General features: G+C 48.7%; 1 protein-coding gene across 1 annotated transcript in view; it reads left to right on the top strand.

The window, feature by feature from the left end:
- The window catches only part of RELB (RELB proto-oncogene, NF-kB subunit), a 29,737-nt gene extending 15,099 nt beyond the window's left edge, over positions 1 to 14,638 (top strand). The window contains exons 6-13 of the mRNA XM_030873952.2: positions 698 to 855; positions 2,200 to 2,291; positions 2,472 to 2,603; positions 4,162 to 4,266; positions 9,308 to 9,523; positions 10,329 to 10,397; positions 10,536 to 10,613; positions 13,832 to 14,638. Coding sequence (XP_030729812.2) covers positions 698 to 855; positions 2,200 to 2,291; positions 2,472 to 2,603; positions 4,162 to 4,266; positions 9,308 to 9,523; positions 10,329 to 10,397; positions 10,536 to 10,613; positions 13,832 to 14,217 — 1,236 coding nt within the window. The 3' untranslated portion in view covers positions 14,218 to 14,638. The remainder of the gene's footprint in view (positions 1 to 697; positions 856 to 2,199; positions 2,292 to 2,471; positions 2,604 to 4,161; positions 4,267 to 9,307; positions 9,524 to 10,328; positions 10,398 to 10,535; positions 10,614 to 13,831) is intronic.
- The last annotated feature ends 1 nt before the right edge of the window (position 14,639 follows it).

Here is a 14,639-nt window from a genome sequence, read left to right as displayed (position 1 = left end):
TCTGTAGCCTCTCTCCTCTTCTTTTTTTGAAATTGAGTTATATTTAATCAAATCTTAAGTCTATAGCTCTAGGAATTTTGACAAATATATATATATATATATATATATATATATATATATATACACACACACACACACACTGTGTAACTACCAGCCAGGTCAAAATACATTTTTTGTTCTCTTTTAACCCAAAATATGACACCCGTATTTTTATTGTCTTTCATGTCTGACCAGATGACCACAGTTTGGGCTTTTCTGATGTTTCCTCCTGATTAGATTCCGGTGATGCACTTCTGAAGGGGCTGTCATAGAAGTGACGTGTCCTTCCCAGTCCATCCCATCAGGGGATGCCTGTGTTACTTTGGCCCCGTAGTGGCGACACTGACCTTGATCATATGGTTAAGGTGGTGTCTACCTGGTCTCTCCACAATTAGTATGTTATCTGTGGGCTGTGCTTGGAGACCTTGTGTGCATGCAATGTTTTTAAAGTCAAGTGGCGAAAGAAGGCACATCTGTGGGGCAGCTCTCATGTTATGAGGCCCCCAGGTTGGAAGCCTTCGGTTTAGGATCCTGGAGGGGTCTTCAGCAAACATTCCTCCATCGTCGGGGAGAGGGGAGGGGCGGGGAGCTACCAAAGGAGGCTTGGATGGGTGCAGGTGTTTGCAAAGGGACCCCAAGAGCACCTGTCTTCCTGCAGCTCCGGGATTGTGGAGGGCTGCGGGAGGTGGAGGTTACCGCGTGCCTGGTGTGGAAGGACTGGCCTCACCGCGTTCACCCTCACAGCCTCGTGGGGAAAGACTGCACGGACGGTGTCTGCAGGGTGCGGCTCCGGCCTCATGTCAGCCCCCGGCACAGGTACCTGAGCCCTGACCCCTCACCCTTGGTCACGGAGATTTTGAGGGGCTGAGGATCACCCCGGAAAACCTTAGGAGCAGAGGCAGCTTAGCCAGACTCTCCCCACTGCATTTCCTAGATGGGGAAACTGAGGCCTGGGCGCCGTGGAGGGTCTTACCTAGGCCTGGAACCCTGCCGCACACGCATTCACACGCATTATATTTATCCCCATTTTGTAGAGGAGGAAACTGAGGCTCAGAGAGGCGAAGGAGCCCAGATAGCCAATGGCAGAGCTGGAATTTGACTGCAGACCTGACTTAGCTGCAAGTCCCATTCTTTCTTTCGCTTTATAATTTATATGCTTTTAATTTAAAAATTTAAAGGTTCAGAAAGGGTGTGCAGTGAAAAATAAATTTCCTTCCATCTTTGGTCCTCTGGCCACCAGTGCCCCTCTCTGGAGGCAGCTAAAGATATGCTAGGCATTTATCTTTTTTTCCTTCCCTTATGAATGGTAGCAGACATTTGCACCTTGTTTTTATGTTCCAGTACATCTTAGAGCTAATTCCCGTCAGTACAGTTAGCGCTGTCCTGTCCTTTTTATTGACTGCATAGTATTCCAATGTATGGCTGCACACAATTAATTAAGTCCCTATGAATGGGCACCCACGATGGTTCCAATCTCTTGTTGCTCTATCACTGACTGTGCTTCAGTGAGCAGCTTCACACAGATACTCTTTCTTCTGCAGGATGAATTACTAAAAATGAAATTGCTGGCCCCAAGTCTGTGCATTTATACTTTTAGTGATTTATAGACTTAGTGAAAATGTCAGCGCCATGAAAGCAGGGATTTTATCTCTTTTGTTCCCTGCTGTATCCCCCAGTGCCTAGCACAGTCCCTGGCACACAGTAGGTGCTCAAGAAATATTGGTAGAATGAATGAATACTGCCATGTTGTCCTCCAATATGTGATTGCTGGGGCAATTTACAGTCCCGCCAGCAATGGGTGAGAGTGCCTGATTCTCCACAATATCACCGGCAGAGGGTATTGTCAGATGTTTTGATCTCTGCTGTTTTGATGAGTTTTTTAAAAAATTGGCATCACATTGCTGTTTAATTTGCAGTTTTCTTATTATAAATGAGGTCAACAGGTGCTTTCCTGGGGTAAAGATAAGTTCTCTCAAGAATTCTCCACACCCCTGAAAGGTTTGAACCCCAGTCCCTTCCCAATGCTGGGACCCCTGGGCCTGGGGTCTCCAGCCTCTGAGACTGTGAGCCCTGAGACAGCATCTACCAGAGCCGTCCTGTGGGTTAGGGCTACACCTGCCCCCTCAGGATTACCCCCCTTCCCCCTTCCCCCCGACTCAGCTTTAACAACCTGGGCATCCAGTGTGTGAGGAAGAAGGAGATCGAGGCGGCCATTGAGCGGAAGATTCAGCTGGGCATCGACCCCTACAATGGTGAGTCCCCAGGCCTAGCCTCAGCATCCTGTCCTCTCAGACCCCTCGCCCCCTCTGCCACCCCTGTCCCCTCGCCTTCTCCAGTATCCGCCATCACCACAGCCCCACCCCTTCCCTGTCCCCCATCCCCCACCAGGGTCTCCACCCCCCACACTCAGCCTTCCCATATCTCTCCTGCAGCTGGGTCCCTGAAGAACCATCAGGAGGTGGACATGAATGTCGTGAGGATTTGCTTCCAGGCCTCATACAGGGACCAGCAAGGACAGATGCGCCGGATGGACCCTGTGCTCTCTGAGCCCGTCTACGACAAGAGTGAGTCGAGGGTGCTGTTCCATTAGGGTTGTCTTTGGCTGCAGGTACCAGAAAGCCCCACATACAATGGCATGAACAAACAGGGAGTTCTTTTTTTTTTCTCAGTTATTAAGGCTGTTCCTGTTGGTTCAGCTGCTCAGCTATATCAGGGTGCTGGTTCAGCAGCTCTGTGATTCTCTTGGGCTTTCCCTCATGGTCAGGAACTGGCTGCCACAGCTCCAGACATCATGTCTGTGTTCAAGGCATGATGGGCAGTGACACCCTGTGTGGTGTGCAGGCTGTACACTGCCCAATTCTAAGGGTCAGCATTTACTAGGTAGCCTCTGGGAATGGGGCTTCCTGGTGTTGCAGAATGCACAACCAGGACAACTATACTAGGTAGCCCTTGAGAAGAGGCAGCATGAGTAATAATCTCTCTCTCTTTCATAGAGAAAATAATATATTCCTCAGAATCACCCTGGTAGACATCTCCTTATGTCTCATTGGACGGAACTTGGTCCCACGCCACCCTTAGTTGCAAGAGAATCTGAGAAAGCAAGTATCTAGGTTTTTCATCCTCTGTAGAGAGGTACAGGTATGGAAGAGGAGATTGGGAATGGCTGTTAGATTTTAGCCAGCCTGCAGTGACTGCCACAAGCATCAAAATGGGCAGGGATATTAACTCAATCAGGACTTTTATGGGTGCAGGGGATAGAATCCCAACTCAAATAAGGAAAAAAAGAAGAATTTGTTCCATTAACTAAAAATATCCAGAGGTAGCACAGTGCTTCAGGTCTGGCTGCATCCAGGTTCTCAGTGATGTCATTAGGGATCTCTTTCCATCTCTCAGCCATGCTTCCTTTATGTTAGAGTCACTCTTGGCAGGACCCTCCCACGCAGGGGCAAAATAACTGTACGCAGCTCTAGTCTTACATCCTACCAGCATGACACTTCTCCCCTGCTCCCAAAGAGAGATTCTCTTACTCAGCATTTTTGCTCCAAGTCCCAGGGCTGTCTCTCATTGGCCTAGTTTTAGTCATGTCCTCCTCTCTGACTAATCAGCTGTAGCCAGAAGGAGGCGATGCTGTGATTGGCCAGGTCTAGGGCACATGATCACTGCTGAGCTGGGAGTGGGCTCCGCCCTACCCAATCCCCATGACTGAGGTGGGGGGTGGTTCCTTAAAGGAAAACTGGGGGGGCTGTTAACAAAAGAAGGGCCAGGACTGCTAGACTGGCAAAACAACATGTGTCCACTACAAGTTTCAGGCCATTAGCCCTCATCTAAGACTCATCCCTGACTCCTGACCCACCAACCCCTCCCTGAGGTCTGAGGGTCTCCCTTTTGGGCAGACACTCACCGGACCTCAGCACGGAGGACTCATGATCGTCCATTAACCCCTCCTGCCTGGGCATCTTCTTTTTCCACCTGGACCACAGGTTCCAGAAGGATCAGGCACCCTGGCTTCTCCATTTCCCACCTCTCCACACCCCAGGGTGGGCACCCATGGGGCACCTGGTAAGGGTTTGATGACTGAATTCTCGTTTTTTTCTGTGTGCCCCTTCCTCTCCTCTTTCCCAGAGTCCACAAACACGTCAGAGCTGCGGATTTGCCGAATCAACAAGGAGAGCGGGCCGTGCACGGGCGGCGAGGAGCTCTACCTGCTGTGTGACAAGGTGCAGAAAGGTGAGGGGCCTGGGGCAGCGAGTGGGCGGAGTGGGGTCTGCTGGCTTGCAGGGGCAGCTGGGGAGCCCGGAGGATGAGAGGGTGAAGAAGAGCCAGTTAACCAGGGGAGCCGAGTGGAAGGGTCCAGAGCTTTGGTTTTGGAGGCAGACAGAAATAGCCCATTGATTCATTCACTCACTGAGTCACTCGCTCACCTGCTCACTCATTCATGAACAAAGAAGGAGGCACAAACAAACAGTGCTGGCCTGCGCTGGGTACCTGGCAGGCCTTGCCATCATGAGTTCCGGGGGGACTCTGGTATTAAAATCGTGGAGGTGCATAAAGAAGTGCTTTATGACAGTTGGATCAGGGCTACGAATGGAGAAAATGGACGATGTTTCCCCATCTGTTCAAATGTCAAAACCCTTTTTCAAATAGGGTTTTGGGGTTTTTTTGTTGATTTTTAAAAAAATTTTTTGGCCCGCGGCCCCTGCATTGAAAGGGCGGAGTCTTAACCACTGGACCAATTAAAAATAGGATTTTTTTAAAAAGAGAAAACAACCCAGGATTGCCTGGGGGGGGAGCTTTCTCTTCTTTCTTTTTTTAATATTTATTTATTTATTTGGCTGCGCTGGGTCTTAGTTGCAGCACGTGGGATCTTCGTTGCTGCATGCGGGATCTTTTTTTTTTTTTTTAATTCCACATTTATTTATTTAAATTTTATTTATTTTTGGCTGCCTTGGGTCTTCGTTGCTGCGCGTGAGCTTTCTCTAGTTGTGGTGAGCGGGGGCTACTCTTCATTGCGGTGCCCACGGGCTTCTCATTGCGGTGACTTCTCTTGTTGTAGAGCACGGGCTCTAGGCACGCAGGCTTCCGTAGTTGCAGCACGTGGGCTCAGTAGTTGTGTCTCGCGGGCTCTAGAGCGCAGGCTCAGTAGTTGTGGTGCACGGGCTTAGTTGTTCCGTGGCATGTGGGATCTTCCCAGACCAGGGATTGAACCCCAGGCCCCCTGCATTGGGAGCATGGAGTCTTAGCCACTAGACCACCAGGGAAGTCCCTCTCTTTCATTATATTCTTTTTCATTATATATCTTTTCTCTATCGTTTGTATCTTCTATCATGTGACTCTATTATAAATAACATCACCACCAACAGAAGAGCAAACATTTGCCTTGCTCTTTTTTTTTTTTTTTTTTTTTTTTTTTTGCGGTACGCGGGCCTCTCACTGTCATGGCCTCTCCCGTTGCGGAGCACAGGCTCCGGACGCGCAGGCTCAGCGGCCATGGCTCACGGGCCCAGCCACTCTGCGGCATGTGGGATCTTCCTGGACCGGGGCACGAACCCGTGTTCCCTGCATCGGCAGGCGGACTCTCAACCACTGCGCCACCAGGGAAACCCTATCTTGCTCGTATTTTATTTTAATTTTTAAAAATAAATTTATTTTATTTATTTATTTATTTTTGGCTGTGTTGGGTCTTCGTTGCTGCGCGCGGGCTTTCTCTAGTTGTGGCAGGTGGGGGCTACTCTTCGTTGCAGTGCGTGGGCTTCTCATTGCGGTGGCTTCTCTCATTGTGGAGCACGGGCTCTAGGCGCGCGGGCTTCAGTAGTTGCAGCACGTGGGCTCAGTAGTTGTGTCTCGCGGGCTCTAGAGTGCAGACTCAGTAGTTACGGCACACGGGCTTAGTTGCTCCGCGGCATGCGGGATCTTCCCGGACCAGGGCTCGAACCCGTGTCCTCTGCGTTGGCAGGCAGATCCTCAACCACGGTGCCACCAGGGAAGCCTATCTTGCTCTAATTAAGTGCCAAACTCTGTCCTAAGCACTTTGTATGCGTCATTTATTCAATCATCTAATTGCCTAACAGTTCTATGAGGTAGATTCTCTTATTCCCCGTTTACAGATGAGGAAACCGAGGCACAGAAAGATTAAGTAACTTGCTCAAGGTCACAGAGGTAGTCAGGTAGAGACAGGATTTGAATCCAGGTGGTCTGTGCTTCTGGGAGGAAAAATAAAGAAAGGGAGTTGAAAAAAAATCAGGAAGGTGGTGAAAAAGTAGTATCTGGAGATAGATAATGCTGAGGAAGGGGATAGAGAGAGATGGCTGGAGGTGTTGTGGGGCACAGTTTGACTTAGTGGGGCCAGGGAGGACCGCTCTCAGGAGGTGACACTGGAGCCACGAAGAATCTGTGTGGCCATGAGAGGAAGAGTGTTCCAGCAGAGGGAACAGCAAGTGCAAAGGTCCTGTGGTAGGAGCAGGCCTAGTTGTTGGAGGAACAGTGAGGCCAATGGGGCAGGAGGGCAGTGAGAGGGGAGGAGGGGAGGAGAACATGCTACAGCCTCAGGAATCCGCCCACAATCCTTTCTCAGGTTGTATGGTTATATAGTTAACGTCTATCTCCATCCCCACCCTCCCGCCACTGGGTTGTCTGGGCAGGACCTGGGAGCATCCTGGTGAGCAGCTGTGTCCCCAGAACCACCCAGTCTAGGGCCAAGCACACATGAGGTTCTCAGGGAAAAAAAAACCAAAAACCTTTTTTTTTTTTTTTTCCTGATTCTCTCTCTCTCTCTCTCTTTTATTTTTCTTTTTTTCTGCAAGGTTTACTCTTAAAACAAAACATTTTAACCATTTTGAAGTGTATACTTCATTGACATTTAGTACATTCCCAAGGTTGTGCCACCACCACTCTCTAGTTCCAGAACATTTTCATCACCCCAGAAAGAAACCCAGTACTCTTTAGGCAGTGACTCCCTATTCCCCTTTCTTCCAGCCTCTGGCATCCACCAATCTATTTTCTGTCTCTATGGATTTACGTATTTTGGACATTTTATATAATAGAATCATACAATATGTGGCCTTTTACGTCTGGATTCTTTTACTTAGCGTAATGTTATGAAGGTTCATCCATGCTGTAGCAGGTATCAGTGCTTTGTTCCTTTTTATGGCTAATATTCCATATATGGATATATCCCATTTGGTTTATCCATTCATCAGTTAATGGGCATTTGGGTTATTTTCACCTCTTGGTTATTATGAATAGCGTTGTATTCGACATTTGTGTATAAATTTTTGTTTGAACACCTGTCTTCAGTTCTTTTGGATATGTACCCAGGAGTTGAAGGTTCTTATAAGATTTTGAATGAACGAGCAAATGGTTATTGGGTGGCTCCTCTGTGCTGGGTTCTGTGCTAGGCAGTGCTGGGACACAGCAGTGACAGAGAAAGCCCCAGCCTCTGCCCTCACACGGCTCTCAGTTCAGAGGGAAGTAGGGAAAGAAAGACAAATTACAAATGTGAGTAATGCTGAGAGGGAAGAAGACAAAGTGCTGAGATTGAACAACAGGAAGTCCAGACATGGTCCGGGCATCTGGGAAGGCTTCCCAGAGGAGGTGATATTTGAGCTCAAATCTGAGGAATGACAAGGAGGCTGTTAGGAGTCTGGGAATTGGGGTCAGGGCAGGGAAACTGTTCCTGCCCTGGGTGAATGATTTGAGGTACATGTGAGTCCTGTTCCGTTACTCACTCACTGACTGATCTCGGGCAGGTGACTTCACCACCCTGAGCCTGTTTCCTCATCCCTAAAATGAGCTGGTGTTAGGATGAGATGGGATCCCACGTACCTAAAAACTACACTACAGAGAGTTAGCATTTACTGAGGATTTCCTGAGTGCCAGACCTGGAGTTAGTATTTTGCATAATACTAATAAAAACTATCATACTTAACATGGACTGAGCACCTATTATGTTAAGCCCTCTTCTAAGTCCTTTTCTTGGAGTGACTCATTTAATCCTCCTAACAACTCTTGTGAGGTGAGTACTATGACTTTCCCTCTTGAAGGTGAAGAAACTAGGCCCAGAGATATCAGTAACTTCCTCAAGCTGTAGCAGCTGGTGGTGAAGAGCTCTAGCCTGCCTGGATCCCCATCTTGGCTCCACCACTTGCTGACTCTGTGACCTTGGACAAGTGACTTAACCTCCCTGTGCCTTTGCTTTCCCCTCAATATAATGGACTTCCTAAAGGTAGTTTTTTCATAGGATTTTTATGTGTCTTAGAGGCAAACCATGTCTGTCCAACACATATAAAGCCTCAGTATATGGAGTTAGTGTGATGAGAGGCAATGCAATAAGACAAGAAAAAGAAATAGTAGGCAGAGTAGCATACTGAATCCCGACTATTCTGCTACCAGCTGTATGACCTTGGGTTAGTCTCTTAAACCCTCCAAGCCTCGGTTTCCCCATCTATGAAGTGGGTGTCTAGAAAAGAGTTAACATAGCAGGTCTGAGACTGTTAGTGTTTGGAAGCCCAGCTTACAAGGTTGACCCTTGGCTGGCTTTTGGGAACTTTGAGAGGGCTCCTACCATTCCCTGACTGTTAAGAGTGGCTCACTGTACCTAAACCGTACAAACAATATGGTTTGTGCAGATCATTTGCTTTCCTTCTGGGAGTCTGGAATTTTGATATGTGCCAGTTAGAGGGAGCCTACTTGACCAACTCCCAGTAAAAACCCTGGGCAGTAAGTCTCTAATGTGCTTCCCTGGTAGAAGCATTTCATGTGTGTTGCCACTGGGGGCAGCAGTGTGCGGTGTGCATGTTCTGTGTGAGTCCCCTGGGGAGAACTCTTGGAAGTTGGCACCTGGTTTCCTCTGGACTTCGCTCCAGGCACCTTTCCTCTTAACTGCGCGTGCATATGTCTTTTTCCTGTAATAAATCATAGCCATGAGTACAACTATATGCTGAGTCCTGTGAGTCCCGTTAGTGAATCACTGAATCTGATGGTGGTCTTGGGGGCCCCTGATAAGGTGGAAATATTAAATCTACCTGCCTTTTGGATTGTTAAAGGATTAGATGAGTGTGTGTGTGTGTGTGTGTGTGCGCGTGTGTGTGTGTATGTCAGTGACTGGCACATGGTAGGTGCTCAACAGAAAGTTAGTTGCCACTATGATTAGTTTTATTATGACTAGTTTTATTCTTAGAAATATTGGTGTTGATTTTGGGGGAGGCTGAGTGAGTTGGGTCTCTGGTGGACCAGTGTCCTGGCTCAGCTGACACCCCCACTTTCCTGCCAGAGGATATATCGGTGGTTTTCAGCAGAGCCTCCTGGGAAGGCCGGGCTGACTTCTCCCAGGCTGACGTGCACCGCCAGATTGCCATTGTGTTCAAGACACCACCCTACGAGGACCTGGAGATTGTTGAACCTGTGACAGTGAATGTCTTCCTGCAGCGGCTTACTGATGGGGTCTGCAGTGAGCCTCTGCCCTTCACATACCTGCCTCGGGACCATGGTAACCAAGGCCACCCAGGGTGACCCACCGCCCCAGAGACTAGGTCTTTGGTCTTGCTTGTGGTGACCCAAAGGGGAAAGGGGAAGTGGCAGAAGTAGAATGCAGGCTCAGAGTTGCACAGACTGGGGTTCAAATCCTGGTCTGCTGCTTACTGGCTGTGAGATCTTGGCTTCTCCTAGCCTCAGACACCTCCTGTGCAAAATGGAAATAATAATAGTACCCATTTTATGACATTTTGGGACTGTTTAATCATTCCTCCCCTCAGCACGCCTGCTCGTGCCTGGCCCTCGCTGGGTAGTGCTGGGAACGTAGCGGTGACTGAGACAGCTCCAGCCCTACCCTATGAGGCTCATAGTCTTATGGGGAGAGGGGGCACAGATCCATTCCCATACAGTGACAACCAGAGTGGGCAGGGCTGGGATTGGAATTGCTTACAGAACTTGGATTGCCCAGAGTGGGGCACCTGACCCAGCCTTAGGGTTCAGGGAGAGCTTCCTAAAGGAGGGGATGGCTGACCTGAGAATGGGAGGATGACTAAGCAATTCTCCAGGGAAGTGGTAAGAGTTGAGGAAGAGTGTTTTAAGCAGTGGGAACAGCAAGTGCAAAGGCCCTGAGGCAGCATAGTGCCTGGGACATTCCAGTGTAGCTAGAAGTGGATTTGGGTTTTATTCTGATTAAGATGTGGACATCTATATGCATTGTTTGGGCAAAAACCAGAACAGCATAACAACTTCCCAAATGGTCTCTATAATTAATTCTTATTTTTAATGGATTATTTTGTATGCCTCTGGTATCTCCTAAACAGACAGCTACGGTGTGGACAAGAAGCGGAAACGGGGGCTGCCCGATGTCCTTGGGGAGCTGAATAGCTCTGGTGTGTTCACTCTGCCCCTTTTCACATCCCTCTCCAGGTTACTGGGAGGGGATGACTGACCCCACTGCCCTGGCCCACCCCAGGTTGGGGAGGAGGGGCTGTTGGGATCCAGGGGTCCTCATCTCTGTCTTCCCTCAGACCCCCATGGCATCGAAAGCAAACGGCGGAGGAAAAAGCCGGTCTTTCTGGATCACTTCCTGCCCAGCCACAGCTCAGGTGGGTCCTGGCTCAGTGCAAGCCCCTGCCCGCAAGGTGGGCTGAGGGTGAGCTGCATCCCTGCTTTTCTGGCCTTTTCAGGTCCCCCAGGAGCTCCTACTAGGGCAGTGCCTTACCACTTAGCCAGCAACATAAAGTGGAAAGAATAGTGGTTCTGGACACGGTCTGGAGGCTCTGATCTCCACTGGGCCATTTACCTGCTGTGTGACCTTCATCAAGTTGCTCTACCTCTCAGATCCTCAGGGCTCCTCTGAAAAGTCTCACCACATACCTACCTCATTGACCTTTTAAAATTTAATGTACTTATTTTTACAGACACTATATAATCACATAACTGCTTTGTGTGTGCTTACTCACTTAATCTGGGTAATCACCCTGGGGGGGTGGGTGCTGTCATCTCCCCCCACGCCCCACCACCATTTTACTGGTGAAGAACTTGAGGCCCAAAGAGGCGATGTCTCTTGCCCAAGGTCACACAGCCAGTCTGAGGTGGGGTGGGGAGCTGCACCTGGGTATAGGTTTAGATTAGTGATGACATGTGAAACCAGTAGTAGGGAGTAGACGGTGGATAAATGGGGGTGGTGTCAGAGCCAGCCAGCCTTGAATTCAGCCACCCTCTGGCCTCTTCTACCGCGGCCTTCGTCTCAACTCACATGCCAGCCTCCAGTTCCCATGAATTCTAACCCTGTCTGGCTGCCATCCAAAGCCCCCCCACTCGCTGACCACTAGCTCTAAGAATGCTGTCCCCAACACCCCAGCTACCCCACGGCGCCCAGCTCCCAGCCAGCTGCCAACCACTCAGAGTCTGCTGAGCCTGGACCACTCCAGCCAGTCCCACCTTGAAGGTTTCAGTTATCACCTGTTGTCCCCGCAACCCACTGTAACCAATGCCCAACAGCTCTGCCCCTAGAAACCCCCAATCCTAGTCTATTTCATCAACCTTCGATTCCCAATCCCCAAAGCCTCTGCTTATCAGCCACCTGTCATTCATCCACTTGTTCTATCACCCCGATTTCCCAGTGTCTAAAGTTCCCCTCTCTCATCCTTGTGGCAAAGCTGCCCTGGCACTAGAGTGTGGTGGTTAGGAGCATGGCCTCTGGAATCAGACTGGGTTTGAATTTGAGGACACAGTTTAGCCACTGTATGACCTCTTTGGGCCTCAGTTTACTTAACTTGCAGATGGAGACCCTCCCTCTTAGGGTTCCTTCCAGAATTTAGTGAGATCACATCACACAGTTATTTAGCACAGTGGCTGACATAGAGTTGGTGCCCAGGAGATGTTAGGAACTTGCCAGAAAGCAGGAATGCCACCTGCATTTGTTTAACTGCATTTGATCATGTTTAACTGGATTCATAGCAAAACCCCAAATAACGCTTCAATAGGATAGAACATTATTTCCCCTCTCACATAAACACAGTCCAGAGGTAGGTGGTCCATGGGTGGTTTGGTGGCTGCATGATCATCAGAGACCCAAGCTCCTGCCACGTTCAGCTCATAGTTTCCACCTCATGGTCCAAGGTGGCTGTTGCAGCTGCAGCCATCACGCCCAGATTTCAGCCAGCAGCACTTAGTCACATCAAGCTACAAGGGAGGCTGGGAAATAAGAGTTCCAGCAGCGCAGCGTCTCTTTCTGAGACAAGTGTAGTCAGCCTTTGCTGGTGAGGTTTGTCTTGTCTCAAAAAGAGAGACTGTCCCACAGTGACACTTACCATTTTACTATACAATTTTGGGGCTTGTGACTTCTCCCTTGGGTCTCCCATGGTGTGGATGTTTCACTTATCGGGTTGTCTTTATTTTGCTGGGGGGGGGGGCTTTGGAGCCTCCTCTTCTTCCTCATTCTTGGGGAAAACTCCCTAGCACTACAGGAGCATGGTTTCTACCCTGCTTCTGCAACTCACCTGTGGACTGCAAGTTATTTTGCCTGTTTGCTTATTAAATGAGAATGATCCTAGTTTTAGTTTTTTGAGGAACCTCCAAACTGCTTTCCACAGTGGCTGTACCAATTTACACTTCCACCAACAGTGTAGGAGGGTTCCCTTTTCTCTACATCCTTGCCAACATTTGTTATTCGTGTCTTTTTGATGATAGCCATCCTGACAGGTATGAGGTGCTATCTCATTGTGGTTTTAATTTGCATTTCTCTAATGATTAATGATGTTGAGCATCTTTTCATGTGCCTTTTGGCCAACTGTAATGTCTTCTTTGGAAAAATGTCTGTTCAGGTCTTCTGCCCATTTTTTTAATTTTAATTTTTAATTTTTGATGTTGAGTTGTATGAACTGTTTATATTTTGGATATTAACCCCTTATCAGTCATATCATTTGCAAACACCATATGACCCAGTAATTCCACTCCAGGTATATATTTTTAAAAAAATGAAAAAAAAAAAAGAAAACACTAATTTGAAAAGATACATGCACCCCAGTGTTCATAGAAGCATTATTTACATTAGCCAAGAAATGGAAACAACTTAAGTGTCCATCAATAAATAAATGGATAAAGAAGATGTGGTACATATACACAATGAAATACTACTCAGCCATAAAAAAAAAAAAGAAAATTTGCCACTTGCAGCAACATGGATGGACTTGGAGGACATAAGCTTAGTGACAGAGAAAGACAAGTACTGTATGATACCACTTACATGTGGAATCTTAAAAAAGAAAAAAGCTAGTGAGTATAACAAAAAAGAAACAGACTCACAGATACAAAGAACAAACTAGTTGGTTACCGTAGGGAGAGGAAAGGGAGGAGGGACAAGATAGGGGCAGGGGATTAAGAGGTACAAACTACTATGTATAAAATGAATAAGCTATAAGGACATATTGTACAGCACAGGGAATATAGCCAATATTTTATAATAACTATAAGTGGAGTATAACCTTAAAAAAATCGTGAATTACTATGTTGTACACCTGGAACATATAATTCTGTACATCAACAAAATTATTGTAACAAAAAATTACAAAAAAATTGTAATTATTTTGTAATTACAAATGTTTTGTATTTTGTAACTTTGTAATTTAAAAAATTATTGTAACAACAACAAAAAAAGGGAGATAGAGAACGGTGATAGTCCCTACTCAGAGTTTCTTGGCATTATAAGAGGCCACACCGATAAAGCATTTAGCAACAGAGGGGGCATTTGAGTTAGGGCCTGGCCAGAGGTCGACCCTAAAAGCCCACCATACTTTCTTCTTTCTTCTCATCCCTGCAGGCCTGTTCCTCCCGCCATCAGCGCTGTTGCCAGACACAGACTTCTTCCCGGGCACCGTATCCCTCCCAGGCCTGGAGCCCCCCTGCGAGCCGGACCTCCTGGACGACGGCTTTGCCTACGACCCCGCTGCCCCCACGCTTTTCACCATGCTGGACATGCTGCCCCCAGCGCCACCACTCACCAGCGCTGTCGCGGGCAATGGGGGTGCAGGGGCCGCGGTCGGGGAGCCCCCCGGCACTGAGCCGCTGACGCTGGACTCGTACCAGTCCCCGGGCCCCGGGGACGGAGGCACTGCCAGCCTCGTGGGCAGCAACATGTTCCCCAATCAGTACCGCGAGGCGGGCTTTGGGGGCAGCCTCCTGTCCCCGGGGCCTGAGGCCACGTAGCCCCCGCGGCGCTGGGGGAGAGGCGCTGGGTGGGGAGGGAGGTGGAAGGGGCCGTGCGAGCCCAACCAGGATATCCAGCACCCCCCATACCCTTGGGCGGCCCTTGGTCAGTCTTCCGACGTTCTCATCCTTCTGAATCGGACATCTTCAGCGCTGGCGAGAAACTCCGTAGCATCGGTTTCCCCTGAGCCCATTTTACAAGTGAGAAAACTGAGTCTGGAGAGGAAAAGGGGCTTGCTTGGCTCTCAAGCGCTCGCTTGTGAAAGCTGCTGCCTCAGCCCTCACAAGCGGGGGCACCTTCTCCAGGCGGATTCTGTTGTGTACATATGGGAGGAGGGTGCAGATCCCCCGCCCTCCGTCCCCAGGCTTGAAGGTGGGGGGTAGGTTGTTTGTTCTGAGTCTTCCCAATAAAGATGAGATTT

The sequence above is a fragment of the Globicephala melas genome, chromosome 19 (genome assembly GCF_963455315.2).
Source record: "Globicephala melas chromosome 19, mGloMel1.2, whole genome shotgun sequence".
Taxonomy (NCBI): Eukaryota; Metazoa; Chordata; class Mammalia; order Artiodactyla; family Delphinidae; genus Globicephala; species Globicephala melas.
Note: the sequence above shows the minus strand (reverse complement) of the source record. Positions and strands in the feature narration are given on the sequence as shown.